Source organism: Phyllopteryx taeniolatus, chromosome 9 (genome assembly GCF_024500385.1).
Source record: "Phyllopteryx taeniolatus isolate TA_2022b chromosome 9, UOR_Ptae_1.2, whole genome shotgun sequence".
Lineage (NCBI taxonomy): Eukaryota > Metazoa > Chordata > Actinopteri > Syngnathiformes > Syngnathidae > Phyllopteryx > Phyllopteryx taeniolatus.
In genome coordinates this window covers 10,394,265-10,418,398 of record NC_084510.1, presented here as the reverse complement: position 1 = coordinate 10,418,398, position 24,134 = coordinate 10,394,265, and the positions used below count along the sequence as shown (strand labels likewise).

At 40.7% G+C, this 24,134-nt stretch overlaps 1 protein-coding gene across 1 annotated transcript in view; it reads right to left on the bottom strand.

The window, feature by feature from the left end:
• Positions 1-20,468, bottom strand: part of sfmbt1 (Scm like with four mbt domains 1) — a 29,714-nt gene extending 9,246 nt beyond the window's left edge. The window contains exons 1-12 of the mRNA XM_061783528.1: positions 20,094-20,468; positions 14,241-14,302; positions 13,683-13,777; positions 10,270-10,513; positions 7,510-7,598; positions 6,567-6,819; positions 3,687-3,781; positions 3,312-3,413; positions 2,991-3,150; positions 2,746-2,828; positions 1,296-1,422; positions 919-1,032 (exon numbers count right to left, since the gene is read on the bottom strand). Coding sequence (XP_061639512.1) covers positions 919-1,032; positions 1,296-1,422; positions 2,746-2,828; positions 2,991-3,150; positions 3,312-3,413; positions 3,687-3,781; positions 6,567-6,819; positions 7,510-7,598; positions 10,270-10,513; positions 13,683-13,777; positions 14,241-14,265 — 1,387 coding nt within the window. The 5' untranslated portion in view covers positions 14,266-14,302; positions 20,094-20,468. The remainder of the gene's footprint in view (positions 1-918; positions 1,033-1,295; positions 1,423-2,745; positions 2,829-2,990; positions 3,151-3,311; positions 3,414-3,686; positions 3,782-6,566; positions 6,820-7,509; positions 7,599-10,269; positions 10,514-13,682; positions 13,778-14,240; positions 14,303-20,093) is intronic.
• Positions 20,469-24,134: the final 3,666 nt, after the last annotated feature.

The window sequence follows — 24,134 nt, the reverse complement described above, 5'->3', positions numbered from 1 at the left end:
TCGGTACAAAGAGACATTTCTGTAAATTCTACAGTTATTTACCTCACACCATACAGTAAATTACTGTAGCGTGATTGATTATAGCTGTATAATCAAGTTACTGTATTTTACTCTCTGGTATGTGGTAAATAACAGCAGAATTTACTGAAATGTCTAACAGTGTATAGTTAGGGTTATGATACACATCACCTGAATATGTGCATGGGGGAGATGAAAATTTTGATTTCTCAGCATGCACAAATAACTCTACTACTAGTATGTAGTATTTCGGGTATTTCCATATTCTTCAATCAAGTGTTAATTTGTATTAATTTTTACAGATGTCAGGTGGGCAATTTAGCATCCCTGTATAAAGGGTTACAACATATTAGGAATATAAACACTGAAGAAAGAATATTTTTATATTATATATTGTATCTTTTAAATCATGAGATAGAGGATTAATGAAACGTACCCATAATTCACAGCATGTATCGTAACATGTCTCCAAGGTGTTTAAGATTGGTAAACAAGATGAATGTATATAACAAAAGACCCATGAAAGAAAATAGGACTATCCAAGAAAGAGATCATGAAAATTACTTTACTTTACTTTATTAATTTACCATACTATTTGTTTTGGGAACAAAGTGAGAAGTGGTGTCCTTTCATCCAGATCTGATTCATTCATCATCTACATTGATGAAACAATCCATTTCACATCTATCACATGTATCTAGGCCTCTGTCAAATTATATCGCATTAGGTACTATGCTGTGTTATTTATTGTGTTGATGTAGAATCCTGATAGCGAAAAGGAGGTAACGTTTGTTCTGGGTCAAAGGGAAGAAAATATCAATAACTGCTGTTGAAGTGCATTGATTTTGCAGGAAACCCTTTTAAGCATAGCTGTACATTGGTTTGTGAAGAGCTGCTTACCTGAGGGCTTGATGGGGTACACGAGAGGATAGCCGTTTGTCTCACACCAGCTTATAGGGAAGATGTCCAGCGAGTCCACATGAATGGTCAACTCTGGCATGGGCTGCTTCAGACCTGAATAAATATGCACAAAGACATTACGACTTTCCTTACAAAACACTGATGCTGAGTGAAGGTTTTTTATTTATTTATTTATTTATTTATTTTATAAGTTGTCATAATATGTTATGATCTGCATTTTTTTCCTTCTCCATTAGAGGTTAAACTAGAGTGACCTGGCTCAGGTTATACTCTTATCATTTAAGGTTCCACGACACAATATGTGTTAATGTAGACAAACAAAACCCAGGTATCTTTCTTTCAGTCCTCACTCTCACCTTCCAGGCTGAGCCAAATATATTGCCCTTTCACCCTGGTGACTGTTGCCACGTGAATGTTCTCTGGTGACAGCGGATTGACAGCTTCCAGTTTCATAGACTCTTCAAAGCTATGTTCACCCGTTTCCTGGTTGTGTAGAACGAAACAAGAGAACAGTTTTAGGCAAATAAATGGCATATCCTCTGTCTCTGGTGATGAAATAAAAAAATCTGAAGAAAATCTTGCATTTACAATGTATTGTATCTACCATGAAAGTTATTATTACACAGTACACAGATGGACATTGACTGAACACAATCAGATGACATGAATAAAAAAATTATATATATATATATATATATATATATAAGGCGGCACGGATATATATGACTAACAGATTTCACAGTGACCGACTGGTTAGCACATCTGCCTCACAGCTCTGAGGACCGGGGTTCAATCTCCGGCCCCGCCTGTGTGGAGTTTGCCTGTTCTCCCCGTGCCTGTGTGGGTTTTCTCCGGGCACTCCGGTTTCCTCCCACATCCCCAAAACATGCATGGCAGGTTAATTGAAGACTCTAAATTGCCCGTAGGTGTGACTGGTTGTTTGTTTGTATGTGCCCTGCAATTGGCTGGCGACCAGTTCAGGGTGTACCCCGCCTCTTGCCCAAAGATAGCTGGGATATGCTCCGCCACGCCCGCGACCCGAGTGAGGATAAGCGGTACAGAAAATAGATGGATGACTAACATTTCAACTGCTTGGATACAATTAATTACATTGTGGGTTTGATTATGTTGTCAGTCAGTACCCCATGTAAAAATCTAAATATTAAAGTTTTGTTCCAAATTATAAATCTTGTTACACATTTATGGACTTATATTAAACAATATTTCACATTGACAGTCTAGACAGAGCTCTGCTTAATTAAGTCAGCAGTGTGCACATGCTGCTATGGACTAAATATTCCTCTGTAAGAGTCTTCTCTCCAATCTATCTAACCACATGTGCATGTATTGTATATTATGACAACATACACAAAATTACCATTTGTCCAGCTAATATTTTATTGGGTCACACAGGGCGAATTTGTGGTGGTGGGATAGAGACCGATTGGTTACAAATGTATACAATATATATAATCTTAGCAGATTCTGAATCTTAGTACAATAACAATACTTGTAATGCACATACTGAGCTGCACCTTACGCTCTTCTCTCTTGTACATCAAACTGTAATTTGCAAAACTCTATATTTTGTAGAGCAAGGTTACATTAATACTTTTTACTTCATTTGTTTTTATGTTGTGAGCTATGTGAAGGGAATTTTATTGCTCCATTGTGTTTCTGCTTACAAGGCCATATCTCATTCAGTCTTCACATAACACCAGTGTGATAGTACCAGCTAGCAATAAGCTTCACATTTGATTGGTACTGGCACTTCATTGGCATATGTTAAAGGTCATTCTGACTTACAGTTGGGAAGCAGTGCTGAGGAGCTGCTTCGGCCTCACACTGTTTTAGATAATCGGCCCAGTCAAAGTCTGGACCCTGGTAGCCTATACACGACACAAAGTAAACAAAAAGTAATAATGACACATTGTTCAGAAGCAAGGGAACAATGTGTGTTAGAGGAAAATTTGAGTCATAGAAAAGAAGCTCCAGTATGAGTGATCTAATCAGGTTATGTGATTATGAGGGACAAAATGTGACAAAACAACCTGGTGGCGGGCTGAGAGGGAGTCCATTTTTGAGACTCCATTGAGCAGGAAAGATCCCTGGACTATCTCTGTGGCACAGGAAGGAGCGCCCAGAGCCTTCAGACTCCTCAATGCCACAAAGGTCATCCATTGTCATCAGGAAGTACTGCTCATTGAACACCTAGAGATGGTGAAAACGTGACATTTAAATATTTTTTTTCTGTTTTATCGCACTTTGGCGAAAGTCTGTGTCAAGCTGAACATTTAACAATCTTAAAGCCAACAGAGCTATTTAAAAGCAAACATAAGAAATGAGACTGTTTTGACAGTAAAGTCTGTTACCTTGGCGACAGTGGCCGGTCTGATAGAGATGGGAGCAGCAGGGTTGACTGCTTCCAATTTCATCCCTTCTTTGAAACAATGAGCAGCAATGGCAGGCTGGTCCTGAGACAACAGCACAAGTGCATATTTAGATACACATAGACACAAACAAGGTTTTTGGGGGTTCCAGGGACCCCTTACAGGGGAGAAATTCTTCCAAGGACCCTGGGGATCCCAGATCCCTGCTTTAGAGAATAAAATCAGAACTCAAAACTTCTTTCTACCTGAAAGTCAGATTCCTGGGTGTAGATGGTTTTGTTTGTCTACATCAACACATATTGTGTCGTGCAACCTTAAATGATAAGAAAAGCAGAGAAAACTTCATGCTGTCAGTACCTTATTGAGCTCCACAGTCAGAGCTACATCTTGAGGTTCAATGATCCTCTGCCTCACGTCCTCCCACTCTTCCTCTGTTCGCAGGGCCAACAGTTCTGCACCAAACATACACAAATCAACTGCAGAAAGCCAACTGCTCACCAAGTGCTGTATAATTTATTACCTGCGAAGCTAAAACACAGTCTGTATCATAATGCTGCCGTCAATCGCAAAACACAACCGGACTGCAATGTGAAAGGCATAAACTAACTAATTACATTGATTGCCTTGTTATCTTGGTTTAATAATAAAAAGACAAGTTATAGTACTCTTCTAACCAAGTAGATGCATGCACCACAAACACCACACCATTATCAGCGGTATCCAAGTCAAGAAAACACCATCTGAGCACCGAATCTGCATGGTTTTTAATCTTATTGAGCATTTACCAACAATAAGACCTGAAGTTTGACGAGCTGTAGAGAAATAGCCTGCTAACCTTGTAATAGTTTAATTTAAAAAAAAAACATGACACTCTTGAAGAATACCCAAACATCGAAAATACTGGTGGGAATTGATAGGATTTGACCAATATCAATCCTGTTGTTGATTCTGCTTATAGATCCAATTTCTTATCTTAAAAATTCCACACAGTCTTCCACACCAAATTTTTTGTTTTTGCCTTTTAAATGCTGTCTGCACAAGACAAGAGACTTTTTCTCGCAAATAACGAAGCAGAGTCTGACGTTAAGCCTTTTTCTGAGCCAAGTTGTGGTGGCACTGTCGAACCTGTACTGGCTCCGTATGTTCATGATATAATACGTCAAGGTTTAGTGATTATTTTGTATTTAACGTCTTTGATTCTGTATTATTTGAACACCTATAAGAGGTTCCGAGTACAATTGCATTCATGGCTATGACTCTGTTAACCTCACTAAAATCAAGGCATTGCAAATGCACAATTTAATAATAATGCTTCAAAGAAGAAATCAATTATAAATTTATTAAAATATTTACTTAGCAATGACGTTCCAACAATGCTTTACCTTGTGCCTTGATGTTGGGGAGGCTCAGCTTAGTGTATGTGTGCTTGTGTGTCTGTTGCTTGTGTATTATGATTTTGATTTACCTTTAATATTATTTTGTATACTAGTGAGGATAAGCAGTACAGAAAATGGATGGATGGATGGATATTGGTGTTTATATGTATGTGTTGAAAGGACCCCCTTGAAAATGAGATGATGCATCCCAAGAGGCTATCCTTGAAATAAAAAAAATACATAAACAAATAAATGCACAATATAGAATATATATTTTTTATATAAAGGCAGTGGTCCCAAAATATTTAGCACCACTGACCAATTTCACGTTAATAGGTTTTTGGTTATTTAAACCATAGAGAGAAATAAACACGTTAGTATACGTATACTAAATAGTATTATTTTATGCACGCTTCCAGTATGGTTGTATTCAGACAAGTGTTACGACATAACGACAACGACGCAGTGCCATAAAGTGTCACGTGTCGGCGCGCGTTTTCTTACTTTTATGATGAATAATGCTCGAGCACACAGCACACGCGTGTGACATAACAATCTGGCGATGAAGCTTCACTTTGTGTCACTGCCCTTGTTCTTCACCGCCATTCCGTGGTCCCACGTTAGCTTCATCAGCTTTAGCTATCGACTTGTATGGAGGAGGACGTCTTTGTTGCGAGTTACCGGTATGTGTTGTAAGTGCAACGTACCGCAAAGATACGTTGTGCTGCGCAATTAAAGCATCTTTAAGTGGAACCGGCATTGTTTGGAGGTATACAATTCCAATGGAATCGGTTAACTGGACCCGGTTCAAAGTCGGAACTGGTTTTCAATTCCCACACCTAATAAAAACTCTTCTTCCGTCAGGAAAATACATTTTGAAGACCGGTGGAAAACCACTCTCATATGTCATATTACTCATTTGAATTACAGTACTACTAAAATGGTTGATTCAAGCAAGTCATTTTAGCTATTAAGTGACATTGCAGCTCTTATAATTGATACATATGTCAAAAAATCCATAGGGGACTCGTCACATAAATTGATTATGATTCAGTTACTGGTTTGGGCCGTACATGTGAAAAAATGGGCAAAAATGCTGATCAATGTTTTTCCAATGGAATAGCAGATGTTTGCAAATGCCTTATTTCTATTAAACATAGAGATAACCATTCTGCTTTTATGGGGCCTACAGAAATCAGAGACCATTTACTGTTGAGAGGATGAAATCAGGATTTGGACAATTTTAAGTTCAACAATGGCTCTAAACGACTAATTGATTATCAAAATGGATGTCAATGTGATGATCGATTAGTTGTCGATTAATCGATTCATTGTTGCACCTCTATTTAAAGTGCTTAACAAATAAAGTCAGATTGATTGGTTAATGAATGAAGCCCACCAAAATATAGTAGGTGATTTCTGGCAATGTGTGTTTTTTTTCCCCCCCACAGAAATATTATTTATTCCCATAAAATTGTCTTCGTTTTCATAATTCAAATTTTTTCAGTGTGGCCCTAATACTCTTAAAATGGTAATAATATTTATTACTTGCTGTTATATAAACTTTAAATATACAGTACTGTGCAAAAGCGTTACAGTGCTTGTTCTAGCACTTCTATATTGGCTATATACTTGATACTCCACACACTCAGTAGAGTACAGACCTCCACCTTTTGTTGGGGAAAAACAGTGTGAATGCTTAATTTTTTTTTCCAGCATTCCTACAATACTGGCACTGTATCCAACCTTGGTAAGCTTTGGCAGCTCTATAACATATTAGCATATTGAATTTCCTTCTTTTGTTTCCATGAATACATATGAATATAAATCAAAAGAGCGACAGTACGTCCGAGCCACTGACCAGGAGGAGGCCTGAGGGTGCAACCGTGCTCTTGAGCCCAGCCGGGTGGGTGGAGGCGTGGGTGGAGGTAAAAGAGCCAAAGGGTTGCGGGTGTGTCCGGGAGGCCCTCTGTCCCGACCAGCCGGAGCTTCAGCCTTCCCCCGACATTCTCCTCTACCTCAGCGGCCCAGGCTAGCCCCGGGTCGACACTGTCCTGGAGCTCCACATAGCAGCCGGCACTCAGCAGCTCCATTGGGTCCCGACCACGCTGAGGCTGAGGAAAGCAGGGGAAACGCCGCGTGAGAGCGTGCACACACAAACGCAAATGCCCACACAGTCAGACAAGGTCAGGAATTCACATTAGGAGAAAATGTGCTGCATGACTAAGTTAGAGAACTGAAGCATGGTCACTGAAAAGCGAACTAAATATTTCAGTGAATCTTCTTAATGCACACAGCATAGATTTGTTTTTGTCTTTTAAATATTGTGCAGCACAGTGCGATAGTGGCAAGCTTGTCAGCTTCACAGATGAGAGGTCCTGGGCTGAAATGCATGCACTTTCTTGTAGAATCACTTAAAACTGAAATTGAATTGAAATTTAAACAGTTTTTGCCTTTTCTTAAAAAAGGCTGACAAATGGAGCAAAGTGTTTCTCCCACAAGGACAATTACAATATGAAACAAACGTGACAGCTTGACAGTGCACAGTGCATTAAAATGCCAATAATGCGTGCTAACAGTGCATCTTCAGGTACAAACAGTTACCTTTTCTTTTTCCTGCTTCTTGCCACGGAATAATACAGTACTTTAATTTGATCATTTGAAGCCATTTTCAACGAGCTGGCAAACTTCAAATCAGCAGTTACATTAGAATGCCCTTGGCGTATGCACACACACGTGAGAAATGCTGCTCAAGCTCCACCCAGCTCATGTTGAAGGACAGCTGCTGTGGTTTCCTTGCTTACCAGTTCCAGCAGGTTGGCAGGCACGCTGCGCTCCTCAGCCAGGACCTTCTCAAGTAAAGCCTCCCAGTCCTGGTGCTTTTCACGCACACCTGTGAAGGATCACACACACAAAATGCTTTGGTACCCAACTGACTTTGTTTGGACTTGCTCTTATCAGCTGTAAAATCAAAGAATCTACTGTACCATAGTTCACTTAGCTTGGTAGTACAGTATAGCATTACATATTTATACAAAATACATTTACAGGGTCAATTAAATACAGTGGTACCTTGACTTACAAGTTTAATTTCTTCCATAACCAAGCTCGTAACAGCATTTTCTCATATAGCAAATCAATATACCCCATTGGAAAGAACTGAAATTCCATTCCTCTATCCTAGCCCCCCAAAACTACCACAAATTGTTTTGTAATGAGTTATTAATAAAGGCAGTGAATTGTTTAAAAACATATCAAAACAGAATAAAAGAGAATTTAGGAAACAAAGTAGTTTTCTACAGTGTATTTAGTTAATAATTCCAACAAGCTGGAAGTCACAACAGTTGTGTGAGTGCTGTGCTGTTAAAGGGGTGTGGCCAATGAGTGAAATCAGAAACACGGCCAGTTAGTCCCCGTGTGAGCGTTTGGACGTGATTTTTTGCCTACTGTAGCTGCTTGCCAGTGTTCTCATTTTGTATTTGCGTGTTTGACTGTTATGTTCAATAAATGGTTGAGAGTGAATCAGCGACTTACTTTTTCTTTCTTTTTTTTTTTTACTTGAGTGGCGGGCGTATCAGAATCTCACTTGTTGTAACTTGTGGCTCACAAAACAGAGCAAAAAAAGTGGCTAGTAACTGAAAAAAGACTTTTCCTGCCTTATTGTTCACATAGAGGCGGAGGAAAGGCAGGACAAGGGTGTTAGGTTTTAACGAACGCCTGACACTCATTTTTTCCAGCCTTGTTGTGATTAAAGAAATTGTCGCTGTCTTGATTGTATCATTGTTGTGTACGCCATACACAGAATCAGAATCAGAATCATCTTTATTTGCCAAGTAGGTCCAAAACACACAAGGAATTTGTCTCCGGTAGTTGGAGCCGCTCTAGTACAACAGACAGTCAATTTACAGAACACTTTGGAGACAGAGACACAACAGACAGGACTGGCCTTAGTATGCTAATTTGTTGAGGTTACTGTTTTAAATATTGACTATGAGGAGTCTTGTTAACAAAAGGCATTAATAAAATGTTGAACTACGTACTCTCTGGCTTCTTTAGTTTTCAGTACAGATGCTTGAAAGCCGGCTATTTAAAAAAGTTTGATAACAATCGAGATCGGACGATACGAAAAAAATGAATCATGATAATTTTTTTGCCAGATCGTGCAGCTCTACTCATGGTCATACAAGATGTCGGTGCAGTGTTGTCACATATCAAATCCTCTGAATGCGGGGATACTGTGTCATTGTGTGAAAGTGCACGCGGATACGGTAATGACCCCGATTGTCCTCTGCAAAACCCCGATTGTGTGCGGGGGTCTTGCCAGGTTTTCCTAAGTTGCCGAGCGTTGGCAATACTTTTTGCTGAGATTCAAAATGTGAATCGTATATGAACAACGTCACAACATTGCAGATGTAACAAGCAATCAAAAATGCCATGTCATATCACATGCGCTTTCAAAACAAAGCTGCTCTTGATGTGCGATGGACCTGAGAGTCACACTTTTTGTTCCTCTAAACCAGTTAATCTCAAAAGTATGAGTACCACTAGTGGTACGCAAAGAATCACTGCTCAGTTATAGGTCCGTTGTATTTAACTAAGTTCAATACATTTGCATTTAATCTTTAGGAACAGTTTGTTTTTAAACTTTTATTTAGGTACTATTTTGATTTACCTTTTATGTGCAATACACTTTAATTGTATCAATACTTTTTACCGTTTTTGCATATAACATTTTGACTTTATTAAATTTGTTCTTATAGTTAGACATTATTCTCATAAATTACAAATATTTTTCATGGAAAATTATGATTTTTTTTCCCTTGTCATATTTCTTAAAATATTTTTTGTAGTATTCAGTCTTATTCTCTGGTATATTTTTTTCATAAGTTTGACTTTTGTTTTTCCCATAATATCACAACTTTGTCGTATAATTTTTCTTTTCTTGTAATATTATGACTTTATTTACATGTAATTTTTCACACAATTTTATTCTTTTAAAATTACATCTTTTATTTTCTTGAACTTTAGGAATACAACCTCTGTCTGTTTTTTTTTTTTTAATTAAAATTTTGTTCCACTACGCTCCTGTGTTTTAATGTCGGTCATTACAGTGGTACTTGGAGAGGCAACTATTTTTTGGGCGGGTACTTTGTGTAAAAAAATTGACAAGCACTGCTCTAAACAATACACAATTGTGAAAGTTACAGTACAATATGGCTGATGGATCATGGTCACTTTCCTAACTGATTGTTGTAGCTAACTTATCTTTACTGATGCCTGTTACAAAACTTCTGGTTCACAAAAAACAAACTAATTGAATATTAAAATCTAATTCAGTCACGTGTACTATTTCTCCATTTTGTATTTTGCACCTAAAAATTTAAGTATGAAAAAAAAATGCATTTTTCCATTTTGTGTTAAAATGACCAAAACCAAATGACAAAATAAATCACTTTTTTGTTTTTGGATTTTCGATGAATTTCAAATGAAAACGGTAAGAGCGAATGATAGACAGATTCTGCTTTTCATTTAAGAACAACAAAAAGATTCCAACTTAGTCTCACCTTCAGGGGCTCTCATGATCTTGCCATGCTGCCGGCTCCAGCCTAGTGGGTGCAGGTCGGCTGTCATGGTGTCACACCAGAAGTCAGCGCTGCGATTATCCTGGTATCCTTCATAGCGGAGCAGCAGCAGCTGGCCACATGTCGTGATGATGCTTGCCACCCAGTAAGGACTGTCCGCCTCCGAGCGAACACACACTTCGAGCTTCATGCCTGGAGTCAAGCCTGTCTGCAAACCCTGGTCCACCTGAGACAGCGAAAAATGACAAACGTGGACACATACAGTTCATTTTCAGTAGCTCAGTCTGTAAGGACATCAGCTTGGGGGAGAGGAAGGCCAGTTAAAGACCTGTAATGGACCGAATTTTGTTTTCTGGAGAGTTGCTACCTTGCTTAACTCTGCCAAAGCAAGGCACTGACCACAACACAGTTCGTTCATTCAGCCTTTGATCTTTGTATTTGTCTAGACTGTGTGTATACAAAAACACGAATGTAGAATGTTAATGATTTTCCCCTATGACACAATAAATGATTATTTTGTTGTTGTTGCTGTTTTACAGCTGGTTAATAAGGCTGATGGACGAAATGATGAAAAGAAAATAGTGCACAAAAGGATCACTCAAGGTGATGAAGGAAACATTCATATTCAGGGAGCCCTCCGTTTACAATATGAGCAGCATGCAATGAACTAGTTCACCCCCTTCCAGCGGTCAATCCAATCAAAGGAGTAAATGTAAGGAATGCTATCTCTTTATGGTACTGATTTCCACTTTATTATTTTATATTTACGACCGAAAAGTGTTTTTCACTTCATAATTATGACTTCACTACTGTGTTAGCGTAGCTTAGTGAGAAAGACTACTTAGGTGCAAAGTCTGAAAACCGTTAGAAGTCCCGAAGTTGGGACGCTGTGTTAAACATAAATAAAAACAGAATACAATGATTTGCAAATCATGTTCAAACTATATTTAATTGAATACACTACAAAGACAAGATATTTAATGTTCAAACTGATAAACGTTATTGTTTTTAGCAAATAATCATTAACTTGGAATTTTATGGCTGTAACACGTTCCAAAAAAGCTGCGACAGGTGGCAAAAAAGACGGAGAAAGTTGAGGAATGCTGATCAAACACCTGCTTGGAACATCCCACAGGTGAGCAGGCTAATTGGGAACAGGTGGGTGCTATGATTGGGTATAAAAGGAGCTTCCCTGAATTGCTCAGTCATTCACAAGCAAAGATGGGGCGAGGTTCACCTCTTTGTGAACAAGTGCGTGAGAAAATAGTCGAACAGTTTAAGGACAATGTTCCTCAATGTACAATTGCAAGAAATTTAGGGATTTCATCATCTACGGTCCATAATATCATCAAAAAGTTCAGAGAATCTGGAGAAATCACTCCATGAAAGCGGCAAGGCCGAAAACCAACATTGAATGCCAGTGACCGTCGATCCCTCAGGCGGCACTGCATCAAAAGCCGACATCAATGTGTAAAGGATATCACCACATGGGCTCAGGAACACTTCAGAAAACTAATGTCAGTAAACACAGTTAGGCGCTACATCCGTAAGTCCAAATTGAAACTCTACTATGCAAAGCAAAAGCCATATATCAACAACACCCAGAAACGCCACCGGCTTCTCTGGGCCCGAGCTCATTTAAGATGGACTGATGAAAAGTGGAAAAGTGTTCTGTGGTCTGACGAGACCACATTTCAAATTGTTTTTGGAAATTGTGGACGTCGTGTCCTCCGGGCCAGAGAGGAAAAGAACCATGTGGACTCTTATGGATGCAAAGTTCAAAAGCGAGCATCTGTGGGGTTCTGTTATGGGGCTGTGTTAATGCGAATGGCATGGGTAACTTACACATCTGTGAAGGCACAATTAATGCTGAAAGCTACATACAGGTTCGGAGAAACATATGCTGCCATCCAAGCAACGTCTTTTTCATGGACGCCACATCTTATTTCAGCAAGACAATGCCAAACCACATTCTGCACGTAATAAAAGAGTGCGGGTACTAGACTGGCCTGCCTGCAGTCCAGACCTGTCTCCCATTGAAAACGTGTGGCGCATTATGAAGCGTAAAATACGACAACAGAGACTCCGGACTCTTGAACAGCTGAAGCTGTACATCAAGCAAGAATGGGAAAGAATTCCATCTACAAAGCTTTAATTGGTGTGCTCATTTCCCAAACGTTTATTGAATGTTGTTAAAAGAAAAGGTGATGTAACACAGTGGTAAACATAACCCTGTCCCAGTTTTTTTGGAACGTGTTGCAGGCATAAAATTCTAAGTTAATGATTATTTGCTAAAAACAAAGTTTATCAGTTTGAACATTAAATATATTGTCTTTGTAGTGTATTCAATTAAAAATAGGTCGAACATGATTTGCAAATCATTGTATTCTGTTTTTATTTATGTTTAACACAACGTCCCAACTTCATTGGAATTGGGGTTGTACACGTTTTGTCCGCATTATGAAGACAGCTGAGTGCACCAGTATGATGACTAAGGTGCACTACTACTGTAGAACGACTGTCTTTACTATTAAAGTTTTTCCACAACTAGTGCCCTTTTTGACCCAATAGTATGCAATTAAACCTTAATTGTAAACTACTATGCTGCACTAGTAACACTACTAATCCATGCTTTCTACAAAATGGTCACCCTTATTAGTGGAAGACCTGTCAGTATAGTGCTGGCACTTCATTGAATAGATGTTGTTTCTTAGTAACCAATTTCACTAAAGAGTTAAAAATATATTGCCATACCAACACAACTGCTAGCATTTTGCTTTGGTGCTGCTCTTAAATATGAAGCAAACCACACACTCATTACACTGATAAAACAAATAAATCAGTGTAAATTCAATTGGGAAAATAAGAGACTTGAGATGCTGCATTCACTTTGTATTGACAGAGCTTGCGTCGTTTCTTGAGACACTTTTCAAGAGGGAGATCAGTAGGGGTAGAAGGGAGGGCAGCAGGCATAGAAGGTGTGAGACGATGTAACACATTGCACAAATGCACATCTTCACCGCTTCATCCAGTAGTCGGTTTTGGAGCTCGGTGAGAACTATTGACCATGTGATGTCAGCAGCCAGCTTGCAGATGGATAGTATTTTGGCATAGATCTTGCACGGTGACTTATTTCATATTTTTAAACGTATTATAATTCTTTATACTCTGTCCTCCCATCACCTTAGCAGAGTTCAGGAAGCAAATTCGCCTCTCTTTAACAGTCCCAATCATCACTGCTTACCCCATTCTTTAAAGGTAAGCTCTTGGAAAAAGATGCCAAACGTCTCAAACATTATCCACTATGTGTTATTTGGTTTTGAAATAAAATGTGTGTCCACACCTTTTAGATACTTATTTTGAAGTGTTCAATTTTAAAGGAAGTGAGGGCTCACATGTTTAAAGGCGTGATGAGGCACAGACGCAGCGCCGGTCTCTTCCAAATAGTCATCCCAATTGAAGTCGGATACATCCTGAGCACAGCCTCCATCTGGAACACAAACACACATTTCTCTCCTTTTATAAACCCTCATCCATCCATCCATTTTCTGAGCCGCTTCTCCTCACTAGGGTCGCGGGCGTGCTGGAGCCTATCCCAGCTGTCATCGGGCAGGAGGCAGGGTACACCCTGAACTGGTTGCCAGCCAATCGCAGGGCACATACAAACAAACAACCATTCGCACTCACAGTCACACCTACGGGCAATTTAGAGTCTCCAATTAATGCATGTTTTTGGGATGTGGGAGGAAACCGGAGAGCCCGGATAAAACCCACGCAGGCACGGGGAGAATATGCAAACAGGCGGGGCCGGGGATTGAATCCGGGTCCTCAGTACTGTGAGGCTGACGCTCTAACCAGTCAGCCACCGTGCCGCCCTTTTATAAACCGCTTTCTAAAATATGATCTTCCGCTTTTCATTCCGCTGTTTAGAAGAGAAAAATCACAAATCCTACCAGACTCCACTGACTCCTGGCTCATGCTGGTGTGATGTCCTCTTCAACCAAGATTAGGAGCTCTGGAGAGGAATAGAAGAGGTACCATCCATCAAATGAATGAGCTCAGACCTCAAAAACACTCACCAACAAAAATCATTGATTCCTGATTCCGATGATCATCATTATATTGCATCAAACCAGGTACACAATGACAACTGACTGCGATCTACAAATTTCAATAATACTTTAAAACACAGGTTTTCTATATCATCGAGTGGTTATAACGAAAGGAGAAGATATAAACACAACAATGAATGCAAGAAATGCATTGTAACCGACGACCACAAACCACTGCACCAGTGATTTACTGTATATGTGTGTCTGTAGCATAAAATTCAACAAAACATTCAAGTTTCGATGAATCCGGTTAGTTCAAATGAAACGTGAAAACCTTTTAAGGTAATTTATCATTCCTTTGTGATGCATATTTTACTGTAAAGTGGTTAAAACATTTTCAATTGGTGTACAAAAATATGAAATGTCTAATCTTGCCCAAACTCTCCTTTTCAAAATGTCTTAAAAAATTTAAAGACCGACTGGTTCTTCAAGTGCACATTTGAAACCAAGACAGGCTTGACGTTAATGTGGACACACATCAAGCTTTGACACATCAACGTGACCCGCTGCATTGTGACACACACATGAAATCAAGTTAATTCAACCAGAGTTGCGGCGTGAATGAGGGGAGCGCTGGGCGGGACCACGGCGCAAGCGGGATGCTGGTCTGTCACAGCAGCTCCATTCAGGCGGCCTGTCAGCCTCGTCTTTGTCACACGGGACATCTCTATTAAAACCGCGGCCCAGATCACACACCACCCCCTCTTGCCCACCCCACCGTCACAGTGACCCCCGTGCTCCGCCAGGATCTGCGCCGCCTTTCACCCCGACCCCACACTCTTGTCCTTCTACCCCCACCCCCCGGCACACCAGAAGATCACATTGTCCCTGGGGTCACACTCTCTCACGTAAGAGTGGGAAAAAAAGAGCAGTGGAACAGAACTAAAGTTGACAGGCGCTATTCTTAAAACTGACGCTGATCTCAATAATGAAAGCAAAGATGTTTCCACAGACACACACACAAGCGTCTTGCATTTTCTCTGAAACAAATTTTGAAGTCCTAAAATAATATAACCTGCACTATATTTACATGCATTAAAAAGTAAGTACTAAATCGACTGAATCCAGATTTCTAAAATGCAGGTAAACACCTTAATCTGACCGCGTTATTAAGTTGTTTATTCTTTCTTTCTTTATTTGTTTATTTATTTTAAACCTGTCCTGTTCAGCTGCATGGCCTTGCAGAATGGTGGATCTGTATGCCTTGAAATACTCCATCTTCTTATTTTTAAATGTTTTTAATTATTCTCATGTTTATTGAAAGTGCAGCCTGACAGAAAACGGTTTTAGGGGACAGACAGAGGGACAGAGTGGACAAGGGGACTAGGGGTGAAAATCACAGCAGAGCAATAGTGAGACAGTCTAGATATTTGAACACAAGTAACATTACAACAGTTATTTGTGGATTGGGGGTTGGGGGGGACACCCGGTGAGGAGATGCAATAACTAACCACAAGAACCAGATAAGAGATGACAGAAAAGGGCAGGACAGAATGTGGGAAAATGAGCAAGGCCGTGCTACTGTCGAGTGGTGCGGTGGGATTCTTTTTTAGTGTCTAAATACTTGTAATAACCTGTGAGTAGATATGTTTATAACCTGTGTTGTTATAAGTGATTCCAGCACAAGTAATTAAAGTCGTGTTTCTATTGAACTTATTAGTGAATGAACACCATATCAGATGCATGTTAGTCAACTGGTATACGGAGTTGCTTAGCCGGTACATCGACCCCCCCCCCCCCCCTCGGGGGGCGGCTGACACAGCGAACCCGACCAGCAGGGGACCCAACCAGGGGGACACCACCGACCACCCAGGATCCAGGGAGGTCCCGAGCCCGACCGAAGCGCCCTGACCAGTCCCAAGGGGAGGGGCATGGGCACCGGACCACTGCCCCCCACGAACCACCCACCACCCACCCAGCGAGCCCCACCGCTGCCACTGACCCCACCACCCCCGGAGAGCATGGGGGCCCCAGCCACCAACAGGGCCCAACGCAGGAGCCAGCCGCCACCCAAAAAAAAAAAAAAAAAAAAAAAAAGGTCGTAGCCCTCTTAAGCGAGTCCAAGTTAAGCGCCCGTCGTGAGTAGGGTTGGGCATGGAGAATCGAGAACCGACCGGAACTGGGACCAACGCCCTGGCCCCACCGGAACCGCCCAAACTAAAAAACCCCGGCCCCCAGCCCCGACGCCCACAGTCCGGCTACCCCGAAGAAGAATGCACACGAAGACACCCCCGCGCCTAATGGCGCCAAACAAAAGCGTGCCCCAACCCTGCCAGAATCAATGACCAGCCGCCCCAGTGCAACACCCGAAATAAGTTCTTTATTCAATTGGAAAACAAATCATCTTGCGTGTACACACTTCCATCAATTGGGGAGAATAAATTCATGGTACAACTTCTTAAAGAAGTTAATAATTAAAGACTATGGATGGAGAAAAACATATCTTCGGTAGAATATCTCTGAATTTCTGGTTTAAGCTGTAATATGATGAATGAACAAACCGCATATAAAACACATATTTTATCATCAACATCACTTTTTTTCAATTCACGTTTTATTTAAAATAGACTGAAATGATGTCTGTATCGTATTTTCTTAGTTCATGGCCATCAACTGTGACTCTCATTACCCTAATTAAAGTCACCCTAAAAAATAGGATTCACAGTGAGTGCAAAGACCATTCACAAGAAGTACCGTATCTGTTTAATCAAACTTCATTGAGTCAAATAAGAATGCGCAAAACAATAACGTCATCAACATCGTAAACGAATCATGTAAATCAAATATTTGTTCCCTCATCACACCAGTCTTTACTTCTGTTAGGCTACCGATAATTCTTAGAGGACCTTCATGGTACTGTCAAAAATGGACAGACTCCAGGAGCATTATTTCTTTTTCTCTGCCTTTGAGTGTTACCACAACCACAAGAGTCATTGCAGCTCTCTTTTATGCACACATTATAAGTTTGTGCCAGTTAGCAAGTAGCAACAATCCACTCTTCCTTATTAAACTTGAACCACCAAACAGGCTGAATAGAGCATCATCACCATCGCGTGTGGCAGAGGACGACATAGCTTGTCGAAAGATCGAATTGCACTTAGTGTGTGTAAAATGCGGCTTAACAGAAAAGTGCGAAAAAAAGTGTGAGTGAATCATGCAAGTTACCCAATTAATTTGTGCATGTAAACATATCAGTAAATGCTTCATGGATTGGCCTTTTCCAGAAACATATCTTTTGTGATATATATATATATATATATATATATATATATATATATATATATATATATATATATATATATATATATATATATATATATATATATATATATATATATTATTGCCTCTCGTTTAGCTTTCTCCAACCTTTTGCAGAGCAGCACAGACTTGCGCGCGCGCACACACACACACACACACACACACACACAGGAAGAGAAACAACTTGGCCTGTTTCACATACAGTAAATGGTGTACATGGGGCAGAACTACCAGCAGCCGACCAGTCTCAATCGCTCGGCACCACCTGAGACAGACTTAGCTGGAAAGAAAAAGGGCCAAACCCCCCCACCAACCCACACACACACACACATGCACACGCACACTCACTTCTTTTTCTTTTCTTTTTTTTTTTTTTAACAACTCAAGCACTTACCAAATCCTATAATCTGATTCTCATCAGCACTTCTCATGTGATTAAGCATTTCTGCAGTGTTCCTAAACCTCTGAGGTCTCTGAGCAGGAAGTGCGGCATGACAAGCTGCATAATTACAGACAGCCACAACGTTTCTTGCACATGAAAAGTCTATTTTCATTCTTGATATATGCGATATTTTTGAAAAAACAAAGCATGTTATAAGAGACCAGGGACTCTTATAACAAAAAATGCCTGTCTTCTTTAATTTACTATGAAATCACTATTTTGCATTTCTTCCTTTCACAGAAAAATTGGGAGAAAGAATAAAAATAAAGTGATTTAAAATGTATCCTGAAATTAGTGTTATGTAGAACAAGGACAGTGGTAGTGTTTCCGACCTTGTGGGTGCCATCAGCAGAGAAAATATGGTGAAACATGTTTCAGCAATAACAAGTTATAACAGACTAGAAGACTCACAGAAATGTCTACAGCACAGAAAATGATTTAACTGAGTGCCTCAGATTCACATCATGAAGGCATGAAAATGAAATTCAGGGGTAGAAACAATGTGTTTGTCATGTCAAATAAAGGAAACAGATTATTTTAAGTTGCATTCTCATTTTCTTGACAAGCCTGGTCTCATTTGACAGTGGAGTGAATAGGGAAGTATGTAAGAAAACAGTGTAGGGGGGGAGTAGAACTGAAACTATCTGAGAACAGACGATTGCAGTAGACGATTCTTCATTTTAAATGCCATCTGGCCATGTTCGCAAAAGCCTGGAAAAAAATGAGCTAGATGTACCATGTTCAACAGTGTCCACTTTTGTGCAGAAAATCTCTCTTGACAGAATATATAAATAAGAAATCAATCAACAAGAGCATATATGTATTTCTTGAAATAACTTGATGTTTTCATTAGTAGCCTCCTGTATTATTGAGTGAGGAAAGGAAATGGTTGAGTGTAGAGTACAGTATGTTTGGTGACTTTTTACATGTGTGTATACACATATATATATGTACAGACACACACACACTCAATGCATTGCTATTTTCTGGGCTGGAACAGATTAATGGCATTTCAATTCCTTTCAATGGGTTAAATTGACTTGAGACACAAGTAAATTGAGTTACGAGCTTGGTCACGCAACCAATTAAACTTATAAGTCAAGGTACTGCTGTATCTCACAAATATGAGCACTTCTATTTTTATTGCACTTAGGGGTGTACTCACTTTTGTTGCATGAATGTTTGTGTTTTCTTATTTTGAGGGGACAGTATATGTACACTGTTATACAAGCCGTAAACGAACTATTTTACATTTTAGCAAAGTATCATTTGTTTAGTGTTGTCCCGTGAGAAGGTATAATAAAATACTGTATTTACAAAAATGTGAGGTGTGTACTTACTTCCGGGAGACACTGTCATGAATAACTATTAGTGTCATTTCACTATGTTTGCCCCACTTCCAGAATTGCACTTGGGTCAGTCAGGTTGCACAACGGGGAAGTAGGAGGCCAGAAGTCGGTTGCAAGAAGTCAACATCATCCGCCTCTTTCCAAGCGGTCGGACATCACATTTCGACATTATTACTTGCCGAATACGGGCGACATTTTCGGTATTATGTAAGGCCGTTGGAGCTATTCAAGGGCAAATGTCCTTTTAGGCGTCTTTAGAGGAGTGCACTGTTCCCCCACGCTCCACTGACAAAAGATATTTGGTAACTTTCACTCTGATGCGAGCACGACACATGGCCGCTCACGAACGTCTCTTAGCGCGCCTCGGAGTGATGATGAAACGTGTGTGTGTGTGTGTGTGTGTGTGGACTCCGTTGGACGCGTGGAACCAGCGAGTCAAGTTACTGCACGTCACGGGCTCCCAGCAATAAGAGCGAGCACAGGCTGACGAGCAATAAGGGGGCGCTTTCCACCACCGAACCAGACTCGTCTTTTTGAGAGACGGGAAAAAAGACGAGCGCCCCACCGCGGCGCAAAACACTGACAGGAAAATGTAACAAACAGTGCGCAGTACGTGAATATTTGGTCGCCGAATTCGTCTCTTACCGTTAAGTAGTTTTTCCAAGTCGCTTTTTAGATGCCGAGCTTCTCGCCGCCTGCCTGCTCGCTAGCTGTTTTGTGAAGTTAGCGTGAGTCACGCACTCGCCTCCGGCATGAGACTTTCAAAATAAGACTGTAGTACATGCGTAACCGACCAACAATCAACTGAAAAAATCTTTGGAGGATACTTCCGGTTTGACTGGTGCAACGTCTCCCCATCTTGACGCACTTCTGGTCCACGACCTCATTCCAATATGGCACAAACGGCTACTGCGCATGCGCTGTATGATATCCTTCTGAGCCCGGCTACATCATGCCGACTTCCATCTTCGCACACAATCAAAAAAAAAAAAATAATAAATCACACAACTGCAATTCACGGCAACATCTGGAACACGCACCAAACGAACAAGGACTAAGGCAAAAAAGGCGGAGTGTAATTTCTCATGTTTAGAAGTATTCCCATCAATCATGAGTATGTTTAACTCCCAGCGGAATCCCTTCTCAGGAGGTTGAGGTGGAATAAATTACCCATATAATCGAAATACTTTCGATAACTAGGGGGGTAAAAAACATCTGCAAAAAGGTTTTTGTTTCGTTTTCATTTCGTAACGTGTAACCGAATTGTTTGTCCCCATGATCTCGAGCCGCCCTATTTTTCCAACACTGTTTGACGAATTAGCCAAATGTGGCGCAACAGAAAAGCTTAATGTGATAACCAACTGGAAATGAACCAAGGGAACCTCGTTTGAAATGGCAAATGTTGCACTTGTGCTGCACAAAGATCTCAAGTCGGGGGTGGGGTGGGAGTAGGAGGGGGCGCGGGGGGGGCAGAAACTGCTGGAAATAAGCACCGACTCCGCAAATGCAACGCTCCAAGTTCACCCGTTCTGCGTAACATATTTGACTTTATATGTAAGCTACAACATATAAAAATGCATATTATGTTGACGTCTATTTGTTTCACTCGGAAACCGGTTTTGTCGCTCACTTGGGCCACGCTTAGGCTTCGCTGATCCTCCACAATAGACAAACCCTTTTGGATCCCTATTAAACAAAAGAAAAAAAATACATCTGCATTTATCGTGCGTTGGGATGGAAGAGCAATACTGTAATAAATTAGAGCTACTGCAGCAGAGCGATCTTGCACCAGCGCCAGAAAAAAAAATGGCAGAGCCTTGAAAATAATTTATTTGCAAATTCACTCAGTTATTTTGTGAAAAGTGTTTTGATGAGAACTACTATTGGGAGCAGTGATTTGACCTGCCATTTTAATGCAAAAGGCATGCATCGACTGTGTTTTTTTTTTTTTAAAGGAGAGGTTTCGGGGGTCGTCACCTGACCTTTGTTAAGCGACAACTTCCTTTAAAAAAATAATTAAAAAAGATCAATTGTGCAAATGTGTTTAAATTGAAGTTTGTAAAGCGTGAGCGCTCGATGCACATGACCTTTTCTTGTCATTTCCACTTCCAATGCACGCTAGACGATGGGAGGTTGCCAGTGAACGAACGGGTCACTGCAGGAATGTCTGCTCGCCTGTCATCCACTTCACGTTGAACCGGTGGGTGCAGTCATAGCACCTGACCACTGGGGAGCAACAGAGCATACGAGTGTGCCGTACAAAACAGATGCCCTGGGGCATCAGGTGTGTCCAAACATTTTCTTCCAAGGGCAGAAACACACACACACAAAAAATCCATAAACCTATTTATGTATTTATTCATTAAAAACAGCAAGGTGATCAAGCAAAACATTAAGTATTTTTCTGTATTTCCCCACTAGAAGAGATCTGCCCCTGCACAGAGCAGTAACAGATCCAATATCCCCATTGAGAAGCAAAACAGGTGCAATCTGTAATAAGCTGTCCTTGGCACGAAGCCGAAAGTGGAGCAAATTGCAATTCACATATTTGCTTCTCTAACCGAATTATCTTTATTCATCGGGGTGTTTGTAATTTTTTATTACTATTTCGGTTGTAAATAATTTCATTGCATTTTTGTCAATCTAGTAAGCCTTTATATAAAACCCATTCATTATCATTATTTTGATTATTGGTAGTAGTCATAGTTGTGAATGTAGTAGTCTACATCTTACCGAATAATGTGTGATTGGTGAGAAATAATGGGGCATTGTGATTTTCTAGGAATGTTGTAGAAGTAATGATTTGAAAATGTAAACACCTACAGAGATTTAAAGAAATAACGTTTTGTATATTGATATTTATCTCTTTCCTACCTTCTTAAATCATTGTTGGGAAATATTGTGAGAAGGTGATCAGAGAGACAGCAGGAGAGTACTTGGTGTATCTTCTGGCAGGAAAATGGAGAGGGAGACTTGGTGATGGAACCTCAAAGTACAGGAAATCATACAAGGAAAGAGGTTAGCTAAGAAGAAGTGGGACACTGAGAGGACCGAGGAGAGGAGAAAGGAATACATTGAGATGTGACATAGGGCAAAGGTAGAGGTGACAAAGGCCAAACAAGAGGCATATGATGGCATGTATGCCAGGTTAGACACTAAAGAAGGGGAAAAAAGATCTATACAGGTTGGCCAGACAGAGAGATTGAGATGGGAAGGATGTGCAGCAGGTTAGGGTGATTAAGGATAGAGATGGAAATGTGTTGACTGGTGCCAGTAGTGTGCTGGATAGATGGAAAGAATACTTTGAGGAGTTGATGAATGAGGGAAATGAGAGAGAAGGGAGAGTAGATGAGGCAAGTGTGGTGGACCAGGAAGTGGCAATGATTAGTAAGGGGGAAGTTAGAAAGGCATTAAAGAGGATAAAAATGGAAAGGCAGTTGGTCCTGATGACATTCCTGTGGAGGTATGGAAACATCTAGGAGAGGTGGCTGTGGGGTTTTTGACCGGCTTGTTCAATAGAATTCTAGCGGGTGAGAAGATGCCTGAGGAATGGAGGAAGAGTGTGCTGGTGCCCATTTTTAAGAACAAGGGTGATGTGCACAGCTGTGGGAACTATAGAGGAATAAAGTTGATGAGCCACACGACGAAGTTATGGGAATACAAGTATATAATATAAGAATATAAGTGCATGAATGAGGGGGAAGAGTGAGGCTACAGGGAGAAGAGATAGCGAGGGTGGAGGACATGAAATACTTGAGGTCAACCGTCCAGAGCAATGGTGAGTGTGGTCAGGAAGTGAAGAAATGGGTCCAAGCAGGTTGCAACAGGTGGAGGAAGGTGTCAGGTGTGTTATGTGACAGAAGAGTCTCTGCTAGGATGAAGGGCAAAGTTTATAAAAAAGTGTTGAGGCCAGCCATGATGTACGGATTAGAGACAGTGGCACTGAAGAGACAACAGGAAGCAGAGCTGGAGATGGCGGAAATGAAGACGTTGAGGTTCGCTCTCGGAGTGACCAGGTTGGATTAAAAAAAAAAGCTCATCAGAGGGACAGCCAAGGTTTGATGTTTTGGAGACAAAGTTAGAGAGAGCAGACTTGGACACGTCCAGAGGAGTGATAGGGAGTATATTGGTAGAAGGGTGATGAGGATGGAGCTGCCAGGCAAGAGAGCTAGAGGAAGACCAAAGAGAAGGTTGATGGCTGTCGTGAGGGAAGACATGAGGGCAGTTGGTGTAAGAGAGGAGGATGCAGGAGATAGGTGTCGCCTAACGGGACAAGCCGAAAGGAAAAGAAGAACGAGAGAGAAAAAATACACTTTACCTGGGTGTTTTTTCAGATCAGGCGGTAAAGTGTTGAATGCCAGAAGCTATTGTTTTTTTTGGTTGGCACAATGCATCGCATTTAAAGAAGTAACAAGCCTGTTTTGACATCGTAAGGAGTAGAAAGTAGAAATATCTATTTTCAAATATAGGGCGTAAAAGTCGTCCGATGGCGACCAGTTTAGGGTGTACCCCACCTCTCGCCGAAGATAGCTGGGATAGGTTCCAGCACGCCTGCGACCCTGGTGAGGGAGGCGGTACAGAAAATGGATGGATGAATGGATACAAATACCTGAAAAATCTATGACAGAAACAAAGTATTGGTACTTTCCCATTAAAAACAAAAAATGACTTGAGATGGAGCCTTGT